Source organism: Fusarium sambucinum, chromosome IV (genome assembly GCF_050947815.1).
Source record: "Fusarium sambucinum isolate potato_lamoka chromosome IV, whole genome shotgun sequence".
Lineage (NCBI taxonomy): Eukaryota > Fungi > Ascomycota > Sordariomycetes > Hypocreales > Nectriaceae > Fusarium > Fusarium sambucinum.
This window is the reverse complement of record NC_139291.1, coordinates 2,336,662-2,361,744: the sequence shown is the minus strand read 5'-3', so window position 1 is coordinate 2,361,744 and position 25,083 is coordinate 2,336,662. Positions and strand designations below refer to the sequence as shown.

The 25,083-nt window shown below is 49.7% G+C and overlaps 9 protein-coding genes across 9 annotated transcripts; 4 read left to right on the top strand and 5 right to left on the bottom strand.

The window, feature by feature from the left end:
- Positions 1 to 1,474: 1,474 nt before the first annotated feature.
- FSST1_000803 (frequenin) lies at positions 1,475 to 2,485 on the top strand (the record flags this gene model as incomplete). Its single annotated transcript, XM_083234544.1, has 4 exons — positions 1,475 to 1,485; positions 1,727 to 1,812; positions 1,917 to 2,212; positions 2,306 to 2,485. 4 exons carry the CDS (start codon positions 1,475 to 1,477, stop codon positions 2,483 to 2,485), a joined length of 573 nt encoding a protein of 190 aa, XP_083090985.1.
- A 687-nt stretch (positions 2,486 to 3,172) lies between these two features.
- On the top strand, positions 3,173 to 4,195 carry FSST1_000802 (S-adenosylmethionine-dependent methyltransferase; the record flags this gene model as incomplete). The annotated part of the gene is made up of 3 exons (XM_083234531.1): positions 3,173 to 3,233; positions 3,284 to 3,445; positions 3,498 to 4,195. 3 exons carry the CDS (start codon positions 3,173 to 3,175, stop codon positions 4,193 to 4,195), a joined length of 921 nt encoding a protein of 306 aa, XP_083090984.1.
- A 343-nt stretch (positions 4,196 to 4,538) lies between these two features.
- Positions 4,539 to 7,078, bottom strand: FSST1_000801 (3-isopropylmalate dehydratase LEU1; the record flags this gene model as incomplete). The annotated part of the gene is made up of 4 exons (XM_083234520.1): positions 4,539 to 6,665; positions 6,744 to 6,818; positions 6,885 to 6,916; positions 6,979 to 7,078. 4 exons carry the CDS (start codon positions 7,076 to 7,078, stop codon positions 4,539 to 4,541), a joined length of 2,334 nt encoding a protein of 777 aa, XP_083090983.1.
- A 1,130-nt stretch (positions 7,079 to 8,208) lies between these two features.
- On the bottom strand, positions 8,209 to 11,420 carry FSST1_000800 (uncharacterized protein; the record flags this gene model as incomplete). Its single annotated transcript, XM_083234509.1, has 7 exons — positions 8,209 to 8,771; positions 8,842 to 9,059; positions 9,113 to 9,552; positions 9,598 to 9,935; positions 10,003 to 10,151; positions 10,245 to 10,278; positions 10,334 to 11,420. The coding sequence occupies 7 exons, from the start codon at positions 11,418 to 11,420 to the stop codon at positions 8,209 to 8,211; spliced, it is 2,829 nt and encodes a 942-aa protein (XP_083090982.1).
- A 613-nt stretch (positions 11,421 to 12,033) lies between these two features.
- On the bottom strand, positions 12,034 to 13,460 carry FSST1_000799 (Nur1/Mug154 family protein; the record flags this gene model as incomplete). The annotated part of the gene is made up of 2 exons (XM_083234498.1): positions 12,034 to 13,158; positions 13,215 to 13,460. 2 exons carry the CDS (start codon positions 13,458 to 13,460, stop codon positions 12,034 to 12,036), a joined length of 1,371 nt encoding a protein of 456 aa, XP_083090981.1.
- Positions 13,461 to 13,900: 440 nt separating this feature from the next.
- FSST1_000798 (H(+)-transporting V1 sector ATPase subunit F) lies at positions 13,901 to 14,442 on the top strand (the record flags this gene model as incomplete). Its single annotated transcript, XM_083234487.1, has 4 exons — positions 13,901 to 13,957; positions 14,020 to 14,055; positions 14,112 to 14,249; positions 14,302 to 14,442. 4 exons carry the CDS (start codon positions 13,901 to 13,903, stop codon positions 14,440 to 14,442), a joined length of 372 nt encoding a protein of 123 aa, XP_083090980.1.
- Positions 14,443 to 14,784: 342 nt separating this feature from the next.
- Positions 14,785 to 15,436, bottom strand: FSST1_000797 (sterol transporter; the record flags this gene model as incomplete). Its single annotated transcript, XM_083234476.1, has 3 exons — positions 14,785 to 14,901; positions 14,953 to 15,169; positions 15,228 to 15,436. 3 exons carry the CDS (start codon positions 15,434 to 15,436, stop codon positions 14,785 to 14,787), a joined length of 543 nt encoding a protein of 180 aa, XP_083090979.1.
- A 4,095-nt stretch (positions 15,437 to 19,531) lies between these two features.
- Positions 19,532 to 22,255, top strand: FSST1_000796 (uncharacterized protein; the record flags this gene model as incomplete). The annotated part of the gene is made up of 1 exon (XM_083234466.1): positions 19,532 to 22,255. The coding sequence occupies one exon, from the start codon at positions 19,532 to 19,534 to the stop codon at positions 22,253 to 22,255; it is 2,724 nt and encodes a 907-aa protein (XP_083090978.1).
- Positions 22,256 to 22,987: 732 nt separating this feature from the next.
- Positions 22,988 to 24,444, bottom strand: FSST1_000795 (UDP-N-acetylglucosamine--dolichyl-phosphate N-acetylglucosaminephosphotransferase; the record flags this gene model as incomplete). Its single annotated transcript, XM_083234455.1, has 2 exons — positions 22,988 to 23,965; positions 24,019 to 24,444. 2 exons carry the CDS (start codon positions 24,442 to 24,444, stop codon positions 22,988 to 22,990), a joined length of 1,404 nt encoding a protein of 467 aa, XP_083090977.1.
- Positions 24,445 to 25,083: the final 639 nt, after the last annotated feature.

Sequence of the window (25,083 nt, the reverse complement as noted above, 5' to 3'; positions counted from 1 at the left end):
TCGGCAAACAATCAAAATCAGATGGCCTGAACAAGAACCGAGACCTGCCTGATTGGAGCCATCTGTGGATGTTGGTGCAGCACAGCCACACGCCGCTCACTGCATGAGCGGACATGGAACCCAGCCTGAAGATTATAGAAAAGTTGGCTGCTGGAAGTACTTGTAAAAGACAAAATTAGTCAGTCAGTCTATGCTGACCCGGCTAAGCTCTTGGGCTGTTTGTTTTTATCCCTTGTTGTAGCTAAGAAGCCAGCTTTTTCTGTTATCCACTAGCCTGGTCGCCACTCTTCGAGAAATCGAGAAAATACATAGCCTCTTTAAGCGTTGCTGTGACTACCCAACAGCAGCTGCTTAAAGAGGCAGCTGATGACATACCCATGTAGAATTGGGATTTGGAAAAATCATTATGTTGTTTACTAGTATTGATAAAGACAAACGAACGAAATTAGTACAAGTTTGGTGAGGCGACTGTCGAGTCCCATTTATTAGTTGCGATTCGTCATTGATGATGATGAAGATTGATGGAAAGCCAGATTTCTTCCAGTCAATTTGTGTTGAGTCCCATAGCATAAACTTGCGACTGGCCAATCACTACAATGCATCTATCTATGGAGTCTTACAGGGTGTGGAAGCTGTTAGGCTGTGGCGGGGCAGGCTCTAAACCTCCAGACTTCCAGAACCCCGCCCCCACTATATTGAGGTTGGCTGTCTGTCCATTGGAAGGCATTACCCTCTATAGGTGTACTGAGTGAGACCCCTAAGTTGTGCCCGGCGGAGGCCTGGGCTACTGTAGGATTCCCTGGAGGACCATGTCAGGACCACCTACTATGGATGGGGTTTACTCCGGCGGAGTTTATTCTCGCCCTCGTGTTCTGCTCTTTCCCACCCCATCCGTCCTTTCAAGGCAGTGAGTGACCTCCACTTCGACTTAACTAGCCCGAGTCTAAGGTAGTAACTTACCAGTTATTTATTCCATCTCCTCTTGTTACCTCTGTAAAGTAATCGACTCGGCTACATTACTTTTACTCTACTTTGCCATTCATCTCCTTCGGACGACCAAACTTCTTCATCCTGTTCCTCCACAACCTTGCGACTGGACTCTTCTCCTTCTACGCCTCTCGCACCACGCGACACGACACAGACTTGAGAGCTTTACTATCAGCCCCTCACCAAGCGCTTCGCTTTAATCCCTACGCCTCCGCGCTCCGGCTTTCGACGCAACCTATTTCCTCCCCCAATCTTCCCGACCTCGACTTCGACTTCGACATTGACGTCGCTTCTCCAATACTTTCTCCTCCGCAAGCGATACTTCAAAAGGCTGAGACCGTTCTTGTCCTTAACAACTCGGCTTCCAGTCCCTCGTTTCTCTCGAGATAAAAAAGACTCTCCCGAAACTGTTTTAACTTTGATTCAACCATCGCGCAATTCGTGCTCTACCTCTACTCGCCGATAACGACCCCAAGTCTAAAACGTCATGGGTAAATCGTAAGTTTCCTCTTGACGCATTTTTATCATTCTTCCCAGTCGCTTCACGACGCCGTCCCGCTATTTGTCGCTTTCATGCCATCGAGGTGATGTTGCGTCACTTGCAGCCAGAATCTCATCGGGCGCAAGCGCATTTGTCAACCTCGGATCCCCACGGAAGCTAAGGACCGACGTCATTATACCTTGTGATCGGCCTCATCGCAATGATAGCTCATCACTAACCACCTTCGTGCTTATTCAGACAGTCCAAGCTCTCTCAAGATCAACTTGTTGAGCTGCAGAAGTCCACCCATTTTGATAAGAAGGAGCTGCAGCAATGGTACAAGGGTAAGTCCGTATTCTCACCAGGCCTCCCGCGTGCTTCGCACCGCCCATGCATCAAACATCGACGCCTTCGCCACATGAGAACAGTTGTCTAACGTCAACTCTAGGTTTCCTTAAGGACTGCCCGTCGGGTACGCTCACCAAGGAGGAGTTCCAGAAGATCTACAGACAATTCTTCCCTTTCGGAGATCCGAGCTCGTTCGCCGACTATGTATTCAACGTGTTCGACAGCGACAAGTCCGGTACTATCGACTTTAAGGAGTTCATTTGTGCATTGAGTGTCACCAGCAGAGGCAAGATGGAAGACAAGCTGGATTGGGCATTCCAGCTGTATGATATTGACGGCGACGGCAAGATCAGCTATGACGAAATGCTGAAGATTGTTGAGGCTATCTACAAGATGGTAAGTGCCTACTCGCTGCTCTTCGGCAGCGGTCGCATATTCTCTGGATACTCCGGAGCCGTGAGCAAAGCAGCTTTAACTAACCGTGCTTAGGTTGGTTCCATGGTCAAATTACCCGAAGACGAAGATACGCCCGAGAAACGAGTAAGGAAGATCTTCCGCATGATGGACAAGGACGAGAATGGTAGTCTAGACATGGAGGAGTTCAAGGAGGGCAGCAAACGGGACGAGACCATTGTCTCAGCGCTATCCCTCTATGACGGTTTGGTATAGGAGAAGCAAATATTTTATCGGTAGTTATATGGGAAACACGAAACAAGGTGGAAAGAGAAAGAGAAACAACCTGAATGAAAAGAAGGATCCATGGATGCCATAGTTAGTTGGCCAGGAGTGTGAGGAGCTATTGTCTTTTTGCTTTTCCTGTTTGCCTTTGTATCAAGGGCACGGCCTCTTGTTTGGCGGAGGTCTTGGAGAGGCCTATGATTATGAAATAAATCGCTGTGCAATTTTTAAAGCCAGGTGTTTGTGTTTGCTTTTTGCGAATAATGTGCGGGATTGTTCTCTCGATGTGTCGTTTATAAATGCGTCTTCACCTTGGGAGCTACCCTGAAGTCTGAGATCTGATGTAGATATGACATGCACCAGGGAACCGCAGATATTCACTTCTGGGCGAGTTGCTTCACGGCCGATTTATGGCAAACAAATGCAACAGTGTTTTATTTAAAGAAAGGAAAATCTTTGAAAAAACATCTAACTGAGAAACGACTGATCTGGTTCAACATGAACTCAGGGTCCACACGTACTAACCCCATAATTAGTAGCTTGTTGCGATATCTAATATCTCATCAAATCCTTACAACACTGTAGCACAGACACATAGAAAGATAAAGCTATTACATTTGTCCCATACCAGAAAAACTGCAGAGCGCACGAGTGTATCACTGTGCACTCAATACGGTTATGGATTTTATAAACGAATTACTCCCAAATCTGGAGCCAGAAGTTAAAGATGCAGAAGAAGGTGAATTTAAACATCCTTCACCTAAGTGTAGACTCCACTAACACAGACAGAAACCTTTTATCTCTATGCTCAACCCATCCCGTCTATGAATCTTGGGTTCATAGACGCACGAGCTTCTTCAGTAGATGTCTCAGTCGGAGACCGGGATTTCACTATTCATCAGTCTCCCACAGTTCTCTCATCTACACGATCAGGCGGCACAACTGGAGCAGGTAAATCTCATTGTATCTCTTACACAAAGAGAATACTGACCTTGTTTCATAGTGATCTGGAAGATAGCACCGACCTTTGCTACCTGGCTCTCATCTCCTTCCAACCCAATCCTCACCAAAATCAATCTTACAAATGCCTCCATTCTCGAGCTTGGCTGCGGCATCTCCCCCCTGAGCGCCCTGGCCCTCGGTCCGCGTGTAGCCCGCTATGTTCTAACCGACCAGTCATACGTCCAACGTCTCCTCCAGAGGAATATTGACGAAAACTTCTCTTCGGCTTTCAGCTCGGGGACATCTACGCCTACGGGTGGACGGGGCAGGAAGAAACGCAATGCTCATGGCCCTGCAGCCCCTCCTCAGTCGAATATTCGCTTCACAACGCTTGACTGGGAGACAGATGAAGTCACACCTTCTCTAGTTGGCTCAGGCGAGGCCAGTAGCTTTGACGCGGTTGTTGCTTGCGATTGCGTGTACAACTATGCCCTCGTGGATCCATTTGTTCAGGCATGCGAGGACGCATGTCGTCTACGACTCTCCGACTCTTCGTTGAGTGATAGCGATGAAAGAAGGCCATGTGTCTGTGTCATTGGACAACAACTTCGCAGCGACGAAGTGTTCGAATCGTGGCTCAAGGCATTTTCAGCCTCGTTCCATGTCTGGAGGGTTTCGGACAACGCACTCCCTGAAGAGCTGCGATCAACAGCTGGATTCGTTGTGCATATTGGTATACTCCGCGAGGAAATGAGGTAAAACCAACAGCTTCATAGACAGAAAACCAGGACATATTTTTAGGTTGATAGCGAATAGTCACCTTTTTAGTTCAATAGCATGGCACGTCATATTCATTATATTCTCACATTATATTCAATCACGGCATGTGTAATTGCGTTAATTCATAACCTCGTTGGAAGTACTAATTCAGTATCGAATCCAAACTTTTGTTACTCTTCATCCACCTAGGTGGAAAGAGCCAGCAACCCCTTTTATTATCTGACGCAGCAAAAGACAGAAACTCAATGTTATCATCATATACCCATATACCCGATCCACTTCGCCGTAAAGTCATTCAAATTCCCATTCCGTTGTATCCAGATTACCACTCGAGAGGTTCCGTCTTCTCCTCACCACGATTTGTCTTGGGAATGGGAACAGCCTTGGCAGCCAGCTTACCACCCTGTCCAGGACGCTTCAGGTAACCTGACCCGTCGAGCCAAGGGGTGTTTTGTGTCATGCGTCGCTCAAACTCAGAGATCCTATCTTCCTGCTGCATAGTCAGACCAATATCGTCGAGGCCGTTGACTAGGCAGTGCTTGCGGAACTCCTCGACGTCAAAAGAGCAAATAGTCTCGCCAGCAGCGTTCTTGATCAGCTGGTTAGGGAGATCAACTTCAATGTCTCGGTTGGCGCGAGCTTCAGCGGCAATGGCGTCCAGGTCGTCCTTGTTGTCAATACGGATGGGAAGCATGCCGTTCTTGAAAGTGTTGTTGAAGAAAATATCAGCAAAAGAGGGAGCGATGATACACTTAATTCCAAAGTCGAGGAGGGCCCATGGGGCGTGCTCTCGAGAACTACCGCATCCAAAGTTGGGACCAGTAACAACTAGGGTCTTGGTATTTCGGAAAGACTCCTGGTTCAAGACAAAGTCGGGGTTCTCGGATCCATCCTCCTTGTATCGAAGCTCGTAAAACAGGGCGCTGCCAAGACCGGTTCGCTTGATGGTCTTAAGGAACTGCTTAGGGATGATAGCATCGGTGTCGACGTTGGATCGGTCCAAAGCAGCGGCAGTGCCCTTCCAGATAGTGAATTTGGGCAGGCCAGAAGCGGAGCCGGCAGCGCTGACCAGGGTGTTGGTGTGAGGTTGAGAGTCCTGAGGCTGGTCGCCAATCAGTTCGCGCTCCTCAGAGTCATCCTTGGTTCGCTCGTCTACATGAGGCTCCTCAGTGGGGAGCTCACGGGCCTTGAAGGCGGACTGGTGGGTGTAGTGGGATAGCTTTCGCACATCAGCCAGCTTGCCAACAAGGGCAGCGGCGGCGGCCATAACAGGAGACATGAGATGAGTTCGGCTGAGAGCACCCTGCCGACCTTCAAAGTTTCGGTTCGATGTACTAGCACATCGCTCCTTAGGGGCCAGGATATCAGGGTTCATGCCCAGGCACATACTGCAACCAGCCTCTCGCCACTCGAAACCGGCATCGACGAAGATCTGATCAAGACCCTCCTCTTCGGCCTGAGCCTTGACAAGACCAGAACCAGGGACGACCATGGCGCGCTTAATGTTATCAGCAACCTTGCGGCCCTTGACAACATTGGCAGCAGCTCGCAAATCCTCAATTCGGGCGTTGGTGCATGATCCGATGAAGACCTTGTCGACGGGAATCTCCTCCATGGGGGTTCCAGCGGTCAGGCCCATGTACTCAAGCATGCGGCGGCCAGCAGCCTTCTTGCTCTCGCTGCTGAAGGTCTCGGGGTCAGGAACACAACCCGTGATGGGCACGACGTCTTCGGGACTGGTTCCCCAGGTAAGAGTGGGAACAATGTCCTTGGCATCGATGAAGACATCAATATCATACTTGGCGCCAGGATCAGACTGGAGGGACTTCCAGTAGGCCACTGCGTTGTTCCAAGTTTCAGAGCCATACTTGGGGGCCAGAGGGCGACCCTTGAGGTATTCGAAGGTGATCTCATCGGGAGCGACCATACCAGCACGGGCACCACCCTCAATGGACATGTTGCAGATGGACATGCGAGCCTCCATGCTCAGGCTGCGGATGACAGATCCACAGAACTCAATAACAGCACCAGTACCTCCAGCAGTACCAATTTGGCCGATGGCGTGGAGGACAACGTCCTTTGAGCTGACACCAGGGGCCAGCTCGCCGTCGACTTGTATTCTCATGTTCTTGCTTCGCTTAGTGATCAGGCACTGGGTGGCAAGAACGTGCTCAACCTCACTAGTACCGATACCAAAGGCCAGAGCACCGAAGGCGCCATGTGTCGAGGTGTGGCTGTCTCCGCAAACAACGGTGGTTCCGGGGAGAGTAAAGCCTTGCTCGGGACCAATGATGTGAACAATACCCTGTCGCTTGTCGCCGAGGCCGAAATATGTGACACCAAATTTCTTGACATTCTCTTCCAGGGTGACACATTGTGTTCGTGAATCGTCCTCCTCGATAAAAGAAGCAATATCCTTCAGGGCTTTGCGGGAAGATGTGGGGACGTTCTGTAAGATCTGGGGTTAGCAGGGTTTTTTCATAATCGCCATTGTAAGTTGGCTTCCAGTTCAATTGGTGAGTCCTACGTGATCAGTGGTAGCCAAAGTACAATCCGGCCTTCGGACCTTTCGGCCTGCATTCTCAAGACCCTCGAAGGCTTGCTATTGGCGATTGTGATTAGCGGATATTCACGACCAATGTAGATCTTTGGGCGGCTTCGAACTTACTGGTGATGTCACTTCGTGGACCAGGTGTCGGTCTTTTGGCCAACTTTTGTTAGCCACAGTGTTCAGAAATACAATTTAGCAGACAGAAACATACCAATGTAAAGAAGAATCGTCCCATCAAGCTTCTCGTCGACAATGTGTGCTGAAAAGACCTTGTCGTAAAGAGTCTGAGGAGTTCCTACGGGAGCAGGCATTTTGACAATGTGGTCGCACTGAGCGAGACCGTCGAATAGTGTATCGGAGAGAAGGTTTCAGTGAAGTGATGGGAGTATAATAGTAGACGTCTTGAAATCTGGCTCTTGTTGGTTGTTGAGGAAGAAGGGAGAAGATGTAGTTGCTACGGAGAAGAGAAAATCGAACTCTCTTCTTCAAAGGAGGAAAATGGTATAATTTAAAGCTGAAAGGGGAAGAAAACAGGAAACGATCTGGAATTGGAAAGAAGGCGTTCTCTCTCTGGTTTATCAACAAAATTTCACCCAGTGGCCCCCTCTCCCGTCTAATTCCACGAGCTTCATACAAGGCATGAAGTGGCCGATAATCGGAGGGGTCCGTTTCCGGCCACAGACGGTCAGCAATTGAAGCTCAGCAAAAAGGAAGGAAGCCCCAAGACGGGCGCCAGCGCGGGGTAGACCCACGGCTCTTTCCTGCACTGATTGTTAAATGCGCGGCACTCATTGGTCCTCGACTCCGATCCTGCCGGTGGATCGCCACTTTTTCAACCTCCGATGCCAAAAGTCCAAGAGCTCCGATTAATATTTAGTTTTGCCGCTCTCAAGACTCCACGGTCTAATTACGACATCAATTGCATTATGTCGTTCAATGCCGAGTCTTAGACATGTACCGGTTAGCTAATAGTATCAATTTTTAGTAGGTCTTTGCATAACCCAAGACAGTGCCCTGAAGAATGTTCACGCCCCAGGGTATCAGAGGAATTGACCACTATAAGCATAAGACGAAATTAGTAGGTCAGTTTATGCTCTTTAGACTATACTTCTTACACTACTTATTCTTGTACCCTAAATTTAGGAGGCTATTCTTTCTGCTACCCACTAGCCACGATTGATGATTGACTACATAGGTAGATAACCATAGGGCTACAGATAGTGCTAGTAATGCATGATTTATTAATCCTGTACCGTAGAAACATATCATATAATCATCTAATCGTCTACTCGTCTATTTTTACCAATCTCCGCATCCGCCATCGGCGCAAGCCTTCCCCCCGGTTTGCGGGATGGGCTGGAACACTGAATACCGCCCCGCCATGGAACCATGCCTGGTCTCGCCGGCACCGGTCGACGGTCTCTTCCCGCAGGGCTGTTGGTTACTCGTAGGGGTATACTCCCGTCAAACTTCGCTGGAACATAGCCAAGGCTTCATCAGCCATATAATCCATACAATCCTGGTCTTCATCCATGCACTTTAACGCGATGACCGTCAACTCCATACCCCACACCAACACCATTGATAACCCGAATATCAGTGGTAACGCGAGACAAAGGCTCACCAAGTTCACCCAGCCATGGTCTTCTCGATCAGCGCATCTCCAATACGAAGATCTAGTATCGAACACAGGCTTTATAGCACTTAAGTACAATCTCAAAAGCCACGTGCTGTACTCGCTGACCGTTTGCACAAACTCCTTGATGGCCTGCCACAGCCCTCCCTCTTGACTCTGGCAGTGTTTATTGCTGGAAAGATCTGCGGTGTCGCCTTCGGCGTCTTGGTGTTCTTGAAGACTGCCTGACATCTGCGCACCAAGCTTCATTGCTTGTTCGCTGGATTCCGTGCGATCTATTCCAGGCAGAAGACATCCGTTGCCCAGTTGGGCACTGTCCTTCACAAGAATGGTCTGTCCGGTCTCCTCCATTTCGATACCCTTGTCGTCTGTTGCATAGGTGGATATTAATAAACTGCTGCATCGGTTTTGTATTGTTGATGTCCCTCCTTGCGGCACTGTATTGTTGCACATTTGTGCCTGCGGCTCTTGCATCGAAGATACTTGATGGTTCTCCAACACAGAATTGGTCGCTGGAATCTCGCACAGAGACCCTAGTTTCGGCAATGTACTCGGCCCAGGATTCGTTTGGGATTGATCCGAACTGCTTGGCGTTGTTCCGAAGTGTTGCACGTTGCGGACTACCCGGTTTCGTCTGCGCTTGTGTTGCAGACTCTCTTGGATTTGTCGTCCCCTTTTCTGGGAAAATATCGTTGGTGTCCGGACGCACCCAGTAGTGATGATGGTGTTTATGGATGCACACGCTTCCTTGACCTCGTACATGTTTGTGGTGTCGTGATTCGTGTTCTGTGCGCAGATCGGTTGAATGTCGTGATCTCTGATCTCGAGTATTGTTTGGTAGAGCATATTGAGCTGGGTGAGATTCTTTTTGACTATGTCTTTGCTGGCCTCTATTTCTTTGGCTGTCTTGGGTAGATTTCGCAGCCCTGACCACGCTGTCGCTTCTCTCGTTGGAGATGGTAGGGCGGTGAGACGATCTTGAGTCGCTGACCGCTCTGCCTCCTTCTGGGGTAGTGGGTCGGCCTTTCTCCCAACTCTTGACGCTTGACGCCTTTGAAGAAGCTGGACTATTGGCGACGGCTCTGAGCTGGCCATCTTCGGTTGCTCCCAATTGAATCGTCCTTCTCGGCTTTCCATTAGGTGCGAGTTCTACACGTGCCCTGTTAGAGTTTGAGGAAGGTCTGTCGGGCCTACTGCTTGTCGACACTGGGTTTCGAGGGATTCGAAAACGTCTTGTTTCGATACTGTCGACTGAATTGCGAATCTCTTGTGGCTTGTTGTCGAACCTTGCATGGAGCTGTTTTGCGGATTGCTCTCTCGGGAACTTGGCGTCTCGTTTACGTTCTTCACCAATGTCAGGGTCTTGTCGCGGCTGACTGCTGGAAGATCTATCGTCGAGAGATCTGCCAATGTTTGAGGGCAGGTAGTTGCCCAAAGCATTTTTGCTTGTCCTGGATCTGTTTGCTCGTTTCGGGTTTTGTCTAAAAAAGACTCCAGTGTGGCTTTGTTGGTGCCTGCATGAGCTTCCTTCACTTCTCGGGTATCAGCCATCTCCGTTGATTAACTACTCATTGCCTGCGCATGATTTTTGGGGCGTACCGTTATGCTCTGCGAACAGGTCTCCGTTTAGTCTAAGCTCGTCCGCGCTCTGCCGGAACCTAATGTCATTTTCAAAAAGTTCCAGGGCCGCAGGAGATAGAAGTTCCAGAGGAGTCTTCACCACTGTATTAGACGAATTCGCGCTTTCTCTGGATCTCAAATTAGTCGAGAGTGTTATGCCGGGGAGCTATTCTTGCCTTGGCTGGTCTTCTGGAAGGCTTAGGTCTATAAGACCTTCGTACTTTGGCACGCTGTGATCGCGATGCGACCTGTGCCCTGTAACACAAGAGAATCAGTAAATAATCCGAGGTAAGGGAGGAAATGAACTGACTTGATAGCACTGAGGTGCTTCTGTGTGATTGAGCAATAGGACTCAGATCAGGCTCCAGTACTGATGACCACTTGTTTGTATCCCTTCGCCATTTAGCAAGCTGCTTCTCGATTTTCTCCTGACGCCGCAACTTCATAATGTCGCGGTCAAAATGTATTTTGACGATTTCAGCTTCAGCCTCTTTTCTTTTCACAGCCGAAGTCGCATTTTTGGCCTGGGTTTCGAGGTTTGCCAGCTTTTGTTCTGTCCTGACGCTCGGGGCACTATCGCTACTCTCTGGTGTAAGATCTAAAACACCAGTCTGCGGGTTGATGCCTTGGACTCCAAGGTAATCTCCACTTTCTATCAAGCTTTCTCGGTCCTCTCGTGCCTTTTTTCTCGCTTTCTTCTTGGCTTCAAGAACCTCGAGTATGCCAGGCATCACTTGCATGACTGGGACGAGAGGCTGCGCCCCGTGAGCGTTACTTTGCATTTGCTCCCATTTGTCGTTCTTCGATTCTGTGTCATCGCTTGCGGCCTTTTGCTTGAGCTTGTTACGCACTCTCGGAGAACCCAGGTTGTTCCACCTTTGCTGGGTGGGTGGTTTCTGGCCGGTAGTTGCTTTCCCTTTGGATAAAAGATTGTGTTCTGGTAATAACTCACTTAGATTCTTCGGTGTGTTCCAGTCCACTAGACGATCTGAACCGCCCGTGCCACTTTGTTGACCAGTTCGGCGATTGATAGCTGGAGGTTCCTCTGATAAAGGCCAACCTGTAGATGAATCACTGCCGTTTTTGCGCGCAGGAGAGGCCAGTTCAGTGCCGCTTGGTCCCCCCTTGCCCCAGTCTTCTTTAGTTCTTAACGTTCCACCTCTCTCTGGACGATGGCTTGGGAGTTTCGTCTTGAACCAATCCCCTACGTCTCCTAACGTAACACTCTGGGCAGGTTCCTGCCTTTCTTTCAGCCATTCGCCCATATCTCCGAATGTGAGTCTACGGCTGAACTCATGGCGAGCATGAGAAGCGTTCCGTGAACGTGCAGATGTAGTCGGCCGATCAGTCGAGGCCCTTCTGCGTCGGAGAGATGACCAATGGGGTTTTTTAGGCATTACTGTGTGGAAGCGTCTTTGGGACTGCTTGTGGTCAGAATTCGCCCTTCTGTATAATTCCCTTTGCGTTACCAAGCAATGTAGAGTTGAATGGATACCTATGTAATATCCGATATCAGTTAAAATGTATATATCATATCGATGGGATCCAAGACTAGGGGTTCAGAGAAGGCCGTAAGTTTGGAGGATTACGTTGAGCATTCATTACCTTAGTACCTCCTACGGATGGATATAAACAACTTGATACTTGGGCCAGTACTACCTGGGCACTACCTACCTACTAAGGTAGTAGGTAGAGATGGGCCAAATGAACGCAGTTGCCTCCAGTCTTCCCATGAGTGGGGGAAGTCGTCGTCGAGGCGAACCTACTACCAATTGGCTGTACCAGGGTTTCCCCTCTACCTGGAGGTCTTGAATGAATGCCTTCGATCTCTTTATCTCCAGGAAGCAAGGCTCAATGCATTGGATGCATGGTCAGGAGAAAGGGCATTAACAAATTATTATTCTGAAATCAGACCTAAACACCAATCCTTACCACCAGTACAATCTATAATACAGTCCGTGTACACTGACTAGATAAATATCAAACAAAAGAAGAGGGCAAGCTACTAGCCTACCAAAGAGGACGACGGCTCTCTGGTGGTGCTTGTTGCCGATTCAACCCTGCAAAGGGATTGCCGCTACCGCTTAGTTTTGAACTTGTTAATCGACGGCTCTCTGCCTTTTTCGATGGTGTTCCTGCTCCCCAATTTCGCTGCTCGTATGCTGCCATTTCTCGAGAGTTGCGCGGAGATGCCGCCCCTTCAGGGTTAAGCTCTTTCATGCTTGTAGCCTTTTTAAGGGGTGACTTGTTATGGGTATGTATGCCCATGTTTCCGCCAAAGTTGATTCCTTGAACCCCTGAGGAGGTACCAGTCGAGGTATATCCTGAAGGTAAACTTTGACGGGGCACGACGCTTCTTTGACCGGTAGTAGGCCTGAAGGCTTCTGATCGTCGGGTTGCTGTAGGGGGTGTAAACATATGTGGCTTCAAGACGTTGTTGGAGGTCGGAGTGACCGATCGCTCGTCAGGAGTGTCAGCTCCGGTGTATGGGTTAGAGTGAGTTTGAAAACCGTGGCGGATCTGAACAGTAGGAGTGCCGGTTTGGACAAATTCCTTGTAGTCACTGGGTTGATCCATGGAGAATTGTGTACCAATATCGCGAACTGTTGGATGGAGACGAGGATGAACAAACTTGGTATCGTACTCCTTCATCACTTGCTCCTGAATCACGGCCTTATCCTTTGCTTGCTGTGCAAATCGAGAACAGAAGAAGAGAAGCTGAGCAGAGATGAGAATCTGCAGAAGCAAAGTGTTGAGAACTGTCACACTTGGCCGCGGGTCGAGGGGGGCCAGAGGAAGGAATACCATGTAAACCAGGACATGTCCGGGACCAAAGAGACAAGCGAGTCTCAGTGAAACTGGGAGAGGATCCCAAACTGACAACTCCCAAACGTCCGACGCCTTGTCAGGATGAGCTCGCGACTCGGCAGATTCAGGTGTTATCAGATTCGCGAGGTAGCTCAGGGGTGTAGAAGGCGATGCGCCGAACTGGTTGACTTTCACGCGGCGCGCAGAGGGCGTTGACATGGGCTTGTCGACCTTGGCTAAAAAGAGTCGGTACTTGCGAGTTCGCGTGATCGTGTAGAAGGCGTTGGTAAAGGAGAATGCAGCGAGGATCCAAACGATAGGATAGACCTTCACAGTGCCGGGTGATTAGTATCAACTTCATACGAAAACCAAAGAGTACTTACAAAGAACGAAAGCCAGCCAGAACTAGTATCATCGCTGAAAATGTCATCACTCTTGGGGGAAGAACCTGAATTGGCGCGCGCAAGCAGGAATAAAAAGTTCATGGCCAGGCCCATTTGTGTTCCAGCGGTGGCCGAGTCCCAGTCTCTCGTCTCAAGCTCTTCCGATAACCACAGCAAAAAATCCATTGGATTCATAGCAGCCATGATGCGCTCTCTAAGCGGCTGCCGGCGTACTAGGCGTGGCATGTCGGCTGGAAGGGTTTATGTCGCCTTGGAAAAGTGGAAATTTGAGATCAGAATACACGACACGATGCCCTGAGTCGATGTAAGAACGACGAAGAGGGAGATGGCGGCGACCTGGCCAGAGATTGTTTACTTTGAAAGTCGAGGACCAGGTTCAATGGAGTCTTTGTTCGTGTGCTAGATGGACTACCTAACGTTAGGTGACCTCCACTGCCTAACTGGGCGACCAGTAGGGGCTTGGTGGACCTCACTGCAGCGTCCATAGCGGAGATGGTCAGAGCTTCCACAGCGAGAGCAGTCCATCTACATACTGGATAGAGCGGAGCCTCAGGCGCCTGACCTTCCTTCTACGCAAGATACCTATCTCAGATGCAACACATTCAACCTAGCGCTTTCAACTCCGACAAGAGGAGCAAGATCGCAAGAAAATCTCAATCCTCCAGATGGCTTCGCAAGCAGACTACAAAGATCGCCAGTTCCTGGCTGTTATTGGCGATGAAGTACGTCTTGTGATGAAAGGTTCTTTGTTTGGATGCTTTGCGCTGACGTAGCTCAAATCAAGGACTCCGTAACTGGTCTTCTTCTTGCTGGAATCGGCGTGAGTCTTGGAATCATTACGCTTCTTCCATGCTGTAAGCTCATTGTATGACATAGCATGTAACGACAGGTGCCGATGCCCAGAAGAACTTCCTCGTTGTCGACGCCAAAACCGATACATCTGCCATCGAGGCTGCGTTCGACCGATTCACTGAGGACCGAAAGGACATTGGCATCGTGCTCATTAACCAACACGTCTGACTCTTGTATCACGCATGGTTTTGCTGCAAGGCTGATAGTTCTACAGATCGCGGAGCGAATTCGACACCGTATCGATACCTACACCGCGGCTTTCCCTGCTGTCCTAGAGATTCCAAGCAAAGATCACCCCTACGACCCTGAGAAGGATAGTGTGTTGAGACGAGTGCGACGCCTGTTTGGAGAGTAAAGCTGTGGTTTTACCGGCGCATGGGCTTGTTTCGGGGTAATAAAGCGAATAGCATAGGGGCGGCGATCAGTCTGGCCGAATGACTCGCGAGCCAGTATTGTGTTTTATCGACGTGGTAACGTTGTGCAGGACTGCAGGGCGATGCGTTTACAGTGGAATGAGGTGGAGTACAGTGCGATGGACTCGTTTATCAAGTATGCTAAATAGATTCTAAAGCCGCTGCAATATGCTCTACTTGAGCTATAAATTCACCAAAAACCAACGTCGACAAAGAAATCCATGAGAACGTGCCCAGCTGTAAGTCATGCCATCATGCGTATGTTGTGTGCGCCATAATCCCAATCACAGATCGCTGCCAAAGAAACCCTTGCTGCTACGAGAGAAGGTGACGGTTGCCGTCAAACATGTAATCTGTACATCATCGGCAGTGAAAACATCGGCCAGCACGGTGTACTTGCCCTGCGCTGAATTAGCAAGACAGTCAAAGTTGGATAAGAAACTTCCACGTACAGATGGAATCTCAGCAGGAAGGTCTACGCTCTTGGTAACCTCGACTTCGCCCTTTTCGACGGGACACTTGAGGTCGACATTGCCAATCTGCTCGCAGAGATCGGCCTTGGTGCTGATGAGGCGGATGAGGCCATACTTGACGGTCAAGAGGACATAAGCACCCTCTTCGATCTTCTGCTTAACTGATCCCTTGGCCTTGATCAAGAGTTCCTGGCCACTATCGCGGCATTAGTACCTTATCATGAGTCGGAGGACATTAAGCGGGGTAGGCGTACGCCTTGGGAGGGTTGGGAGACAAATCAACACGGTCAATCTTAATAAGATCGGCTGCGTGGTCTCCGGGGCAGAACTCGAGAGGAGAATCACCAGGAATCTTGAGGTCGTCGCTGATGGTGAGTTCGGGAGCCTTGCCATTGAGAACACTGAGAGCCGCCGCTGGCGCCAAACAGGCAGTCAGACAGGCGGTGACAGTAGAGAATCGCATGGCGCCTGGAATTTGTTGGGATTCGAATGATTTCTGGACCGTTAATCGTTTACGAAATAATGCGAAGTGGTCGAAGATATTGATGAAAGTCGTGTGAAGTGATGGAAGGTCGTTATCAAGGTAGAATGGCGGACGGCGAATGGCTTAGTGTTGAATGCGTCATGGGACTTATGCTCCACCTTTTGTCTCAACGACTGGCCAAGAACGGCTGGGGATTGATGCCTTACCGCCTTGCAGTCTGCAAAAGTAGTCGCGGGCCGCATCCGAGCTGGGGGCTAGGTACTCTACGGAGAAGGAGGTACCACCTGGAAGCAAAGTGCCTCCGCTAGGTTATCAAAGCTGGACTTGCGTCCAGACCCGGAGTAGTGCAGGGGATTCAGCGACAGTGACATCTCAATGATGGCCGCATTGTTTTTCTGCTATGTATATCGAAATTCAATTAATATCATCGAATTCTAGCATGAATCTGTACTGTTATCTATCTGATTCTTGGATAGCTGCTCACCTCAAGATGATCACAGTGGCTGCATTACAGTAGCTTATTCTCATGCAGGCAACAAGTTCCTGCCTCTAGTGCTCCTGTGGAGGTGGAACGCTACGCGCAGAATTCCCATGCCAGCCAGCCTCCCAAATTTGTTTATTTATGGTTAGCGCCAGGAGCCCCAGCAACACAATTCTTTTGTGGATCCTGAGGCAGAAAGCTGTGCACGGGCCATATCTGGCTCATATATAACCCAGCTTTTCCTCCAACCTCTTTGCAAAAAATCATACTTACCTTGTTCCGAGGAAGCCAGCTCATAAATTGGCTTCCTCAGCATGGAAGGCCTGCATTGCACATCGCGGAGTCGTTTCCTTGCTCTATTGTCCTTCGGGGCCGTAGGGGGCGGAATTTTTGATTTATAAACCTCTTTCATTGTGATCTGTTGCTTGCGACGGACATGAAGAAGGAAACAGTTTCGAATCTGATGTTCAAATTCATTCGAAACGCAACTATACCTAATATTGACTGAGTTAGTAGTCGTGCTTTACGTGTGATGCCGCTCGCGTAAGGTCAATTTTGTCAATATTGTTTGGGGAACTCGGATGGAGCATGGTGAGACGGCTGGATAGCATTTTGCATTGTAGACAAGTGAATCCCTGCTCTGAAGTCCATCCTCGTCACACAACATCGCACTGTATGCACTAGAAGCGATATCTTTCCCCGCTCCTAACAACTCATCTCCCATGACCTCGATGTGGTCCATGGTGTGAAGGCTAAGGTTTCGTCATGAAAATGTACCAGTCCAACCAAAAATAGTCAAAATAAGTGAAAAGCTGGGTGATTACACGTTTCGGTGCAGTTTCCGCTCCATGATGGGGAGTTTAAAGATAAACAAGACTCGAAAGTGATGGTAATGGGACCAGACGCGTACAAAGCTCATTGCATACGGTTTACTAGAGTACGACGCGGCTTCATGTGTACGTGGACGGCATCCATGCCCCAGTCAGCCAAGCATGAGTGCGAATACGGCCAGCATTGCGAGACAGCCGACACAATGATGATAAGAGATCGTTGCACACATGTGTTGTGGTCAGTTCCCTGAGCAGATTGTCAGACGAGCCTCGATAGGTATTAAAATTCATAGTACACAGAGAAACGTCAAAGATATCTATCTTCTCAGCATTTGCGTTTGCATGATGCGGCATAATGCATTGCTCCTTGGTGATGACGAGATCAAAAACCACCATTACTACGCAGCGTCAGCTTGCAAGTTGCTACAAGGTACACAATCATCATATCCCATCATAGAAGTTCGCAGGTCCCAAATTCGATGCTCTTTGCACAAGTTCATGTGATTGGCTCGAGTATCTGCACCAAAGAATATAAAGCTAGCCCATGCAAACTAAGCCAATCAAGATCAACAAGGATATGCCGTTCTGCCATCGTGCAGCGGCTGCGTACACAGTATGAGTCTGCAAACCGAACAAAAGGGACAGACTGTTGAAGAACCAAGCTCTTTAAACGAGTGACGGGTGCGAAAATGATTTTACAAATCAGAAACAGAAGAATTGAATTGAATTTACAATCGAAACAAAATTGCAAACCCTTTTCTACTGCGATTCAGGGTATCTGTTTGCATACTCTTTTCTGTCAGCCCGGGGCTCCCTTTTTTGTGAGAGCCAAGGCGAGACCAATCAAGACGACATTCATTCGCATCTCACAACCAGAAACCAGTACCTACCGAATCAGAGTCAAAGCTAGTCCGTGTCTCTCACGACTTGATGTTCCCCTGGGCCCTACCTCGGCGGCTTCAATTCGGCTTGGGTCTATCACCCGCCGCTCTGGCCTCTCGTTTCACCAGACGCGACGTGAATTGTGGCGTCCAGGTGTCAAATTTCAAGCACTCCGCCCAGCTCCACTGTGTTTCCACCCAATCAGAGCTCGCATGACCAGAGCCAATCTAGACCAGCGTCAGCTGCCAACTGCTGCTCTGTTTTCTTTTGCTTTTCCGTTAGGTGGCTTTGAGCATGTCCAGGTTACGTGCCTGGTGGTATTCGTCATTCTGCCTTTGAAAATCTGGTGAACCCCCCTCCCAATTCCTTCGCTCCCCGTTCATACCGAATTGCTCTATTCCTAGTGTCAGTTCATCAGAGAGAGGTCGAGCAGACTCGCAAACTCGAAAGATATATGGCTTTGCATTCTTTGTCTCATCTTTCAAACTTGCGTCTCTCGAGTCCCGGCGGCTTCACTCATGGACCCTTTCATTTATGAGCCGAGCCCCTGCCTGGCTGGTCGCTCACGCCAACAAAAACCCGCCCATACGCAATTTCCAACAAAAACCTTTCTCATCTTTGGGCTCTTGGGTTTTCCTCCCCCTCTGAGCCCTGGGACGATGTCATTCATTGTTAGTGCCTCAGGCTGAGAAAGCGTCGGCGTGTGTGCCCAGGTGCCCAGCTTGCTGCACTAAGATTTCTCCTTATCCACCACCAGTCAAGGTTTGGGTTTAGCGCCATTTGTCCTTTTGTCCTTGTCTCGTCTCTTCTCTTCCATGTCTCTCTGTTTTGTCTTTTCTTTTGGGGGGCCACTTCCACTTCAGTCCCTGACCCTCACTCATACACTCACTACTTGTTGTTCATTTGGGACTTCCACCCAATCCAGCCCAGAAGTTCCAGCAGAATTTTCCAAAACCGGCTCAGTGGCCCATTCAATTTGGCACAATCTGTTGCTATCATGTCTTCTCCCGGCTGCTGAGGATTGGGTGGGAGCCACCCCAGTGGATGAGAAGGGCGAGTGAAGTGCCGCTGATGAGTGTACTAAGCTACGGTACGTACCTTTCTCTTTTTTTACTTGCTCTCACTTCCAGGTGTCTCCCCCTCTTGGGTAGCCAACTGGAAATGGGACCCCCAGGCCCAGGCAGGTCCCAGGTCGGTACCGCAGTACCGCACTTGTCTTGAAGCGCACCCGGTCTTGTCGCTCCTCCCCATCCTCTTTCTTCCCATCACCCACCCTTCTTCGTGCAGTCCACGATCTTCAATCCTCATCTCTCGTTATCTCTTCTCTGCTTCAAGCCCTCCTCGTGTACGGATTGTGTTTGAGTAGTCTCGAATCATATTTTTCTTCACCTTCATCTTAAACCTTTCGCCTCTTAAACGACAAACTTTGGTCTTCTCGACGCTCGACACCTCGACCTACCTCGTCCCAACCCTGCCGTGACCGATCACAACGAGTTTTGCGAAAACACAAACCGACCGACAGTGTACATCACACGCCCTCGAACGACGTCTACGCTTCGGTTTTCGCCTCTAGTCTTCGATCTGACTAACGTCCCTGACTTGGTTCACCTTGCCGTCGCGCCTCCGACTTCCTACCCTTACTGTCGACGCCTCGGCCAGTCTCGAGTCTCTCGTTCTCACGCTTGCGATTCTTGGCTGTGAAGGTACGGGACGACCTTGGCTTCATTGCATGGGACTACCAGCAGCCATTCTGGTTCGCGACTCTCCTTTACGGTCACCCCGACGCGCCCTCTGAACGGCGTCGTCATGCCCCAAAGACCGCGACGTTAGACAAGATACACACTCACTCCGGTGTTCTCTGCATCATCTTCGTTATAGAGTATGACCGAAAAATCGGCGTCGCCGTCTACGCAGTTCGCGGCTCCTAGTCAGATCGCTCCTGTTCCGCTGGGCGCAACACCCAGGAACGACGCTGCTCGACCAGCGGACGGAGCGGAAGAGGAACCGTATACAATAAAGTGTATATGTAACTTTTCTGACGATGATGGAAACACCATTTATTGCGAAACTTGTGATACCTGGCAGCATATCGATTGTTTCTACCCTGACAATAGAGAAGAGGCCATCCGCGAGGACTTTGCTCATTCTTGTGCAGAATGCAAACCCCGACCTCTCGATCGTCAGAAGGCTATTGAGCGTACTCTTCGCCTCAAAAACGGAGCGGTAGGAGACGAGCGTATTGATAAAAGAACGAAGCGACCCCTCTCCAAAAACCACAAGAAGAGATCAAAGCCGGTCGATCTACCAACAAATGGCCACCTTAGCCCCCAAGAGAATGGAAAACATAACCATCCCGGCGACCAACATCCTCCGCCTAAAAAGGCGAAACACCGTTCTTCACAATCCGTCAGCTCCCAAGCCCCCAAACGGAGCCCTTCTTACGGAAATGGCCGACCAAATACTGTCCATCCTCCAAGCCCTGCTTCCACCCCACCAGACCTCCCCGAAGATTTTCAAATTCACCAGTACTCCCAAGGGTTTTACAACTTGTACAATGCAAGAGATGTCCCCGACTCACACAGCAATGCCTTCGCTAGTCTCGCTATTCCCACCGCGTTATCTCGCTGGCTTCGCGACCCCAATACGATGAGGAGTGAAGTTGGTAGACGCCATTCGGAGGTTTTTCAAAAATCATCCACAAATCTGGAAGCTAATAAACCCAACCTTGAAGTCGGTGATACCACAAGAACACTGGATGACGGCAAGGCTCTCAGATGGAGGTTTCTGAAATCCAGCACACCAATTGAAAAGGACGTGCCTCTAGTGGAACTGAATGGTGCAATCGGGTTCCAAAAAGACTACTGCGCTGACCCAGCAAATCTCTGGGCTGACCTCTCCTCTCCTCTCCCCTTTGTTTTCTTCCACCCTGTCCTTCCGTTGTATATCGACACACGACAAGAAGGTTCTCTAGCTCGCTACGTACGCAGGAGTTGCAAACCCAATGCCCAACTAGACACATATCTTTCCGACGAGAGCGAATACCACTTCTGGATCGTCAGTGACAGGCACATATCCACCAACGAGCAAATTACCCTACCCTGGGACTTTCGCTTAGAGAAGAGTGTGGATGCTCGCTGGCTTCATCTTCTTGGTTTGAGCGACGACGATTCCTCTAGCAACACAGAGATGCCCGTGGATGACACAGAGTATATGGCGATATCGAATTGGATGAGCCGGATCCTCTCAGAATATGGCGGCTGTGCGTGCGACCTGGATAACAACTGTGCGTTCGCACGCTTCCATCGCCAGTATCTCTATTTGAAGCAGCAAGTGCGTGGCCCGACGAAGAAGAAACAAAGAAAGTCCAAAACGCAGGCTATCTCGCCCACGAGTACAGGACAGACTGTTACTAGCCGAGCCACGAGTGAAGGCCATATCGACGAAGGTGCAGATCACGACAACAGATCACAGTCCGGCTCTCTTCGAAGCAAACCCCCGAGCCGTGATCTAACTCCTCTGAGACAGGGCTCTTTCGACCAGCTTGGTATCTTGACTGAGCCAACAGACCGGGACAAGCGGAAAGTTGCCATGGTAGAGGACACATTTCGCCGTATGGAGCAGCAACAGCCACCGAGAAAGAAGAAGCGTGTATCTGATGGTACATGTTCCACTTCCTCCAAGCCGAAGCATCGAAATGGCTCAGTGGCATCCCACGGTAATTACGTTGATGCCGGGACATGTAGAAGCCATTCTGGATCACCGGCCAGCACTTCCCCGCACATTCCTCAGAGGCCGTCGATGCCCACTCAGGCCCTTGCCGCCCCTTCTCGCGAATCATCAGCGACGCCCAGAGGAGTGTACTGCGATGCTGCAACACAAACCGACCCCGTCGAAGGTGCCTGGTTCAGCGAGCCCAGTCGATCTCCACGACCGAAGAAACGCATCATTCCGCTTTCGAAGCGTTTGCTCAACAGCCGCCATAAAGTCAAAACTGACGAAGAGGATCAACGAAGACGGTCCTCGGTTAGCCAAGCGTCCAACGATATTGCGATGGAAGTTGACTCGCCTATGGACCATGTTCCGGCGATCAAGCGATCAGATTCCGAGCTACCACCTTTGTTTCCTGCGTCTGGTGATGTCCCCATGACAGATGCCTCGTCGCCAGCTACGACCCCTGTTCTAGGTTCAGCAGTGAGCGACACGTTTGCAAAAACCAAAACCCCGGACTTGAGGGTGCAATTGCCTCCTGTACCGTCGTTCGATAGTACTGGACTGGGAATTCACAGTGCGACAGCTCCCCAGCCTGGGGCAGTCGTACATTCGCCTCTTTCAAACCCGTTACCGAGTCCTTTTGCACCGTCAGCCGTCAATGGCATAGGTGCTCATCCCAGTCCAGTGAAGAAGAAACTTAGCCTCAGCGACTACACAAAAAGTCGGATGAACAAGACTGCTGGCAAGACTGCTGGCGGCCACGCTGTTCTCAAACCCTCCATCTCAAGCCCTGAGGACACAAAGGTCGACATAGTAATCGACTCAACCTCGATCGAGAACCCTACGGAGAGCATGATTATGGCTCGTGTTGCCGCGACAAATGGCTCCTTATAATACGAAGTGTTTGTATGTTTAATGCTGTCACTGTTTCAAGATTTTCTTTGTTCTTTATTTTTTTCGGGGATGACGGATTCAAAAGCCTGGAGTTCTTTCATTTCTACGCACTGGCTGGTACGTCAGATGATTACCCCGATGATTTGGCGTTTGAGGCGGTTATAAGGCACTGGTAGCGGACACTGATTTGGCCGGGTCTGTCAGATTAACTCAGTGTCTGAATGTGGTAACGGCGCAGCAGGTTGGTGCCTATGGGCCGATGGGATTTCTCATGATGAGTGACTGAGAGAAAAAGGAGGACTGCCATGTGCCTCACTGGCAGGTTGTTTGTCGCGATCTTCATTGACTCAAATGTTGAAGAGACTTGACAAAGTAAAGGAACAGGTGGAAGAGAAACATCGAGCAGCAAGGTCTTTCCATCAAAGGAGATTCCAGGTGGCTCGTTTCATGTAATTATAGGCGTTACCCGTGCTTGCATGTACACATCAAAGTTATGTAGTGCTGCTTGAAATGATGGGAAATCCACCCCTTTGAAAGACATATCATGTCCTGTTTTGCTTTGTGCCACATTATCATCCATACAGTACTCTATGAAGCTCTGTGAAAATGATCCAGTTCAAATAAGCACGGGGGGCATTTATTAGTCTTGTGAAATGTCTATCTAGTAGGTTGAGCGAAGTTCTCTTCCAATTTTACCCACGCCCGGTTCTATCAAAAGTCGATATCTGTTTATCACTGTGCAATAGTTCCCCAGTTGTCTTCCTTAAAGACCAGTAGCGCTAAACGGTGTCTCACAAACAGACCAAAAAGACCAACAACAAGTTGGAGTGCAGTCACTTCGAGAGCTAACCGATCCTCACGAAGAGGACCACGCCAAACGAGCCAGAGGTTCAGGATAGTGAAGTTACTCGTCTCGATGAACTGGCCGTTGTTGTCAACGGTCACCTTTACGAGTCGCAGCTGGTTGAGGAGATGGAGCCCGCGTGCAACCAGTGGGTGCGGCTGTCGTTCAGCAGACCAAGGAGTCACAGAGGGCTCGAGAAGGCCACTCCGGGCGTTGAAGTGAGGAAGTCGGTGGCGCGGGCAAGGAATAAGACCGAAGACCTGAGGGCAAGAGTAAAGAAAGTTGAAGATTTGGGGGACGAGAAGGAGCCCAAGCGTCTTTGAGAAATGGCCGAGGATACCAACAACGGCGAAGACCATGCCTGAGAAGTAACAGTACGTGTCACCGACAAAGACCTTGGCGGGGTACCAGTTGTGGCAGAGCAAGGCGCATGAGACGCCGATCCACGGCAGAAGAAAGTAGAGAGAGAACAAGTGAGAATCAGTCGCAGGGTGCGGGTAGGGTGTGAAGAGGTACAGGCAATCGTTGAAGGCGAGGAGGAGGGCGACGACGACGCACTGCGAAACTTCAATACCGTTGATGCCAGCAAGCATGTTGATGCTTTGTGGGCAGAACATGGCAACGCATGCCATGTAAACATAGTAGAGTGCGCCCAGGTCGAAGAGCTCACCAAGATAAGGTTGGAGCTGGAGCGGCAGAACGATGGATGTGACGTCGAAGTCGACAAAGTAGACGACCAGAAGGGGGATCGAGGCAATACCAGGAATCCACCACTTGTGTCGCCAACGAATGTCAAAAAGATCATCGCCAATACCCAAAAAGGCAATAGTCTGAAGAGAGATGATGGCACTCAGAAATGAGGCAAGCTGTGGAAGTTAGCGTACAATTAAAGAAGAAAAATGCTTGAGTTAATACGCACCTTGTTATGAGGAAACTTGTGCAGGAAACGTCCCTGGCTGACCTGCTCAAGCTCAACCACGACATCACGATTTCCGCCACCACTAGTAGCCGCGACAATATCCTTGTAGAAGGGGAATGGGATGAATACAATGATGCTGAGAAGATAGACAGCCGCGCACACAGCGCCCATACATTCTGGAATCTCAGTGCGCTGCAGCTTGCTCATGTCGCGACCACGGAAGCCGGCGCGCATAAAGGTAGGACCCAGCCAGCGTATCATGGCGAAGCATAGCGAGAAGCCAAGGAAGGATAGAGCCAGCGATGCAATGAGAGGTTCACCATCGCCGTGGAGAGTGTTTGCGAGAACAGCGCATGATGCGCCCGAGATGGTTGAGAGGGTGAGTATCTCGGTGCGAGAGAGCGATGTTGTCGCTGTGATAGTCATGATGAAAGTGTGAGAGCTGTTGTTGAGTTAAGGAAGGGGAAATTGGAAGAGGGAAAGGCGCATCATGAGTAATTTAGTTGCATGAATTACGAACGAACAAATCGTTGCATTGATTGTTGCGAGATGAGGTTTTTGGTGACACGTTGTTGCACTGCGGGACAGCGAGAGAGACGTGGGCAGCCGGGATGTGGAGTGAACTGAATGAGTGATGGCCCTGAGCTGGGATACGCGGAAACACGTGCAACAAGATCTACCTTCCGACCGGAGATGAGATGAACTTTTTATTTATTATACCTTTAATCTAATCTATAAAGTAAAGAAGGTTTCTGGCCATAATCTGTAGGCATGCAAAATACCGAGGTAATGATACTGACTGCCTCCTTTGTATACTAGACTATCTAGATCCTCGAGGTCATGGATACCTACCTACTAGAGATCACTCATTAAACACCAGAATACCAAGAATTTAACACACGCCATTAACTCATCCAGTTTATTCGCTTTTGAGGGTATATCGCTATCATTTCTAACTCCGGGTTGTGTGTGCAAGCAAGTGAACAGAGCAGAGAGTTTGTGCTTGCCAGCCAGGATGATACCATCAATCAAGTTTCCAGGCCAATCCTAATATCCAAAAGCGCC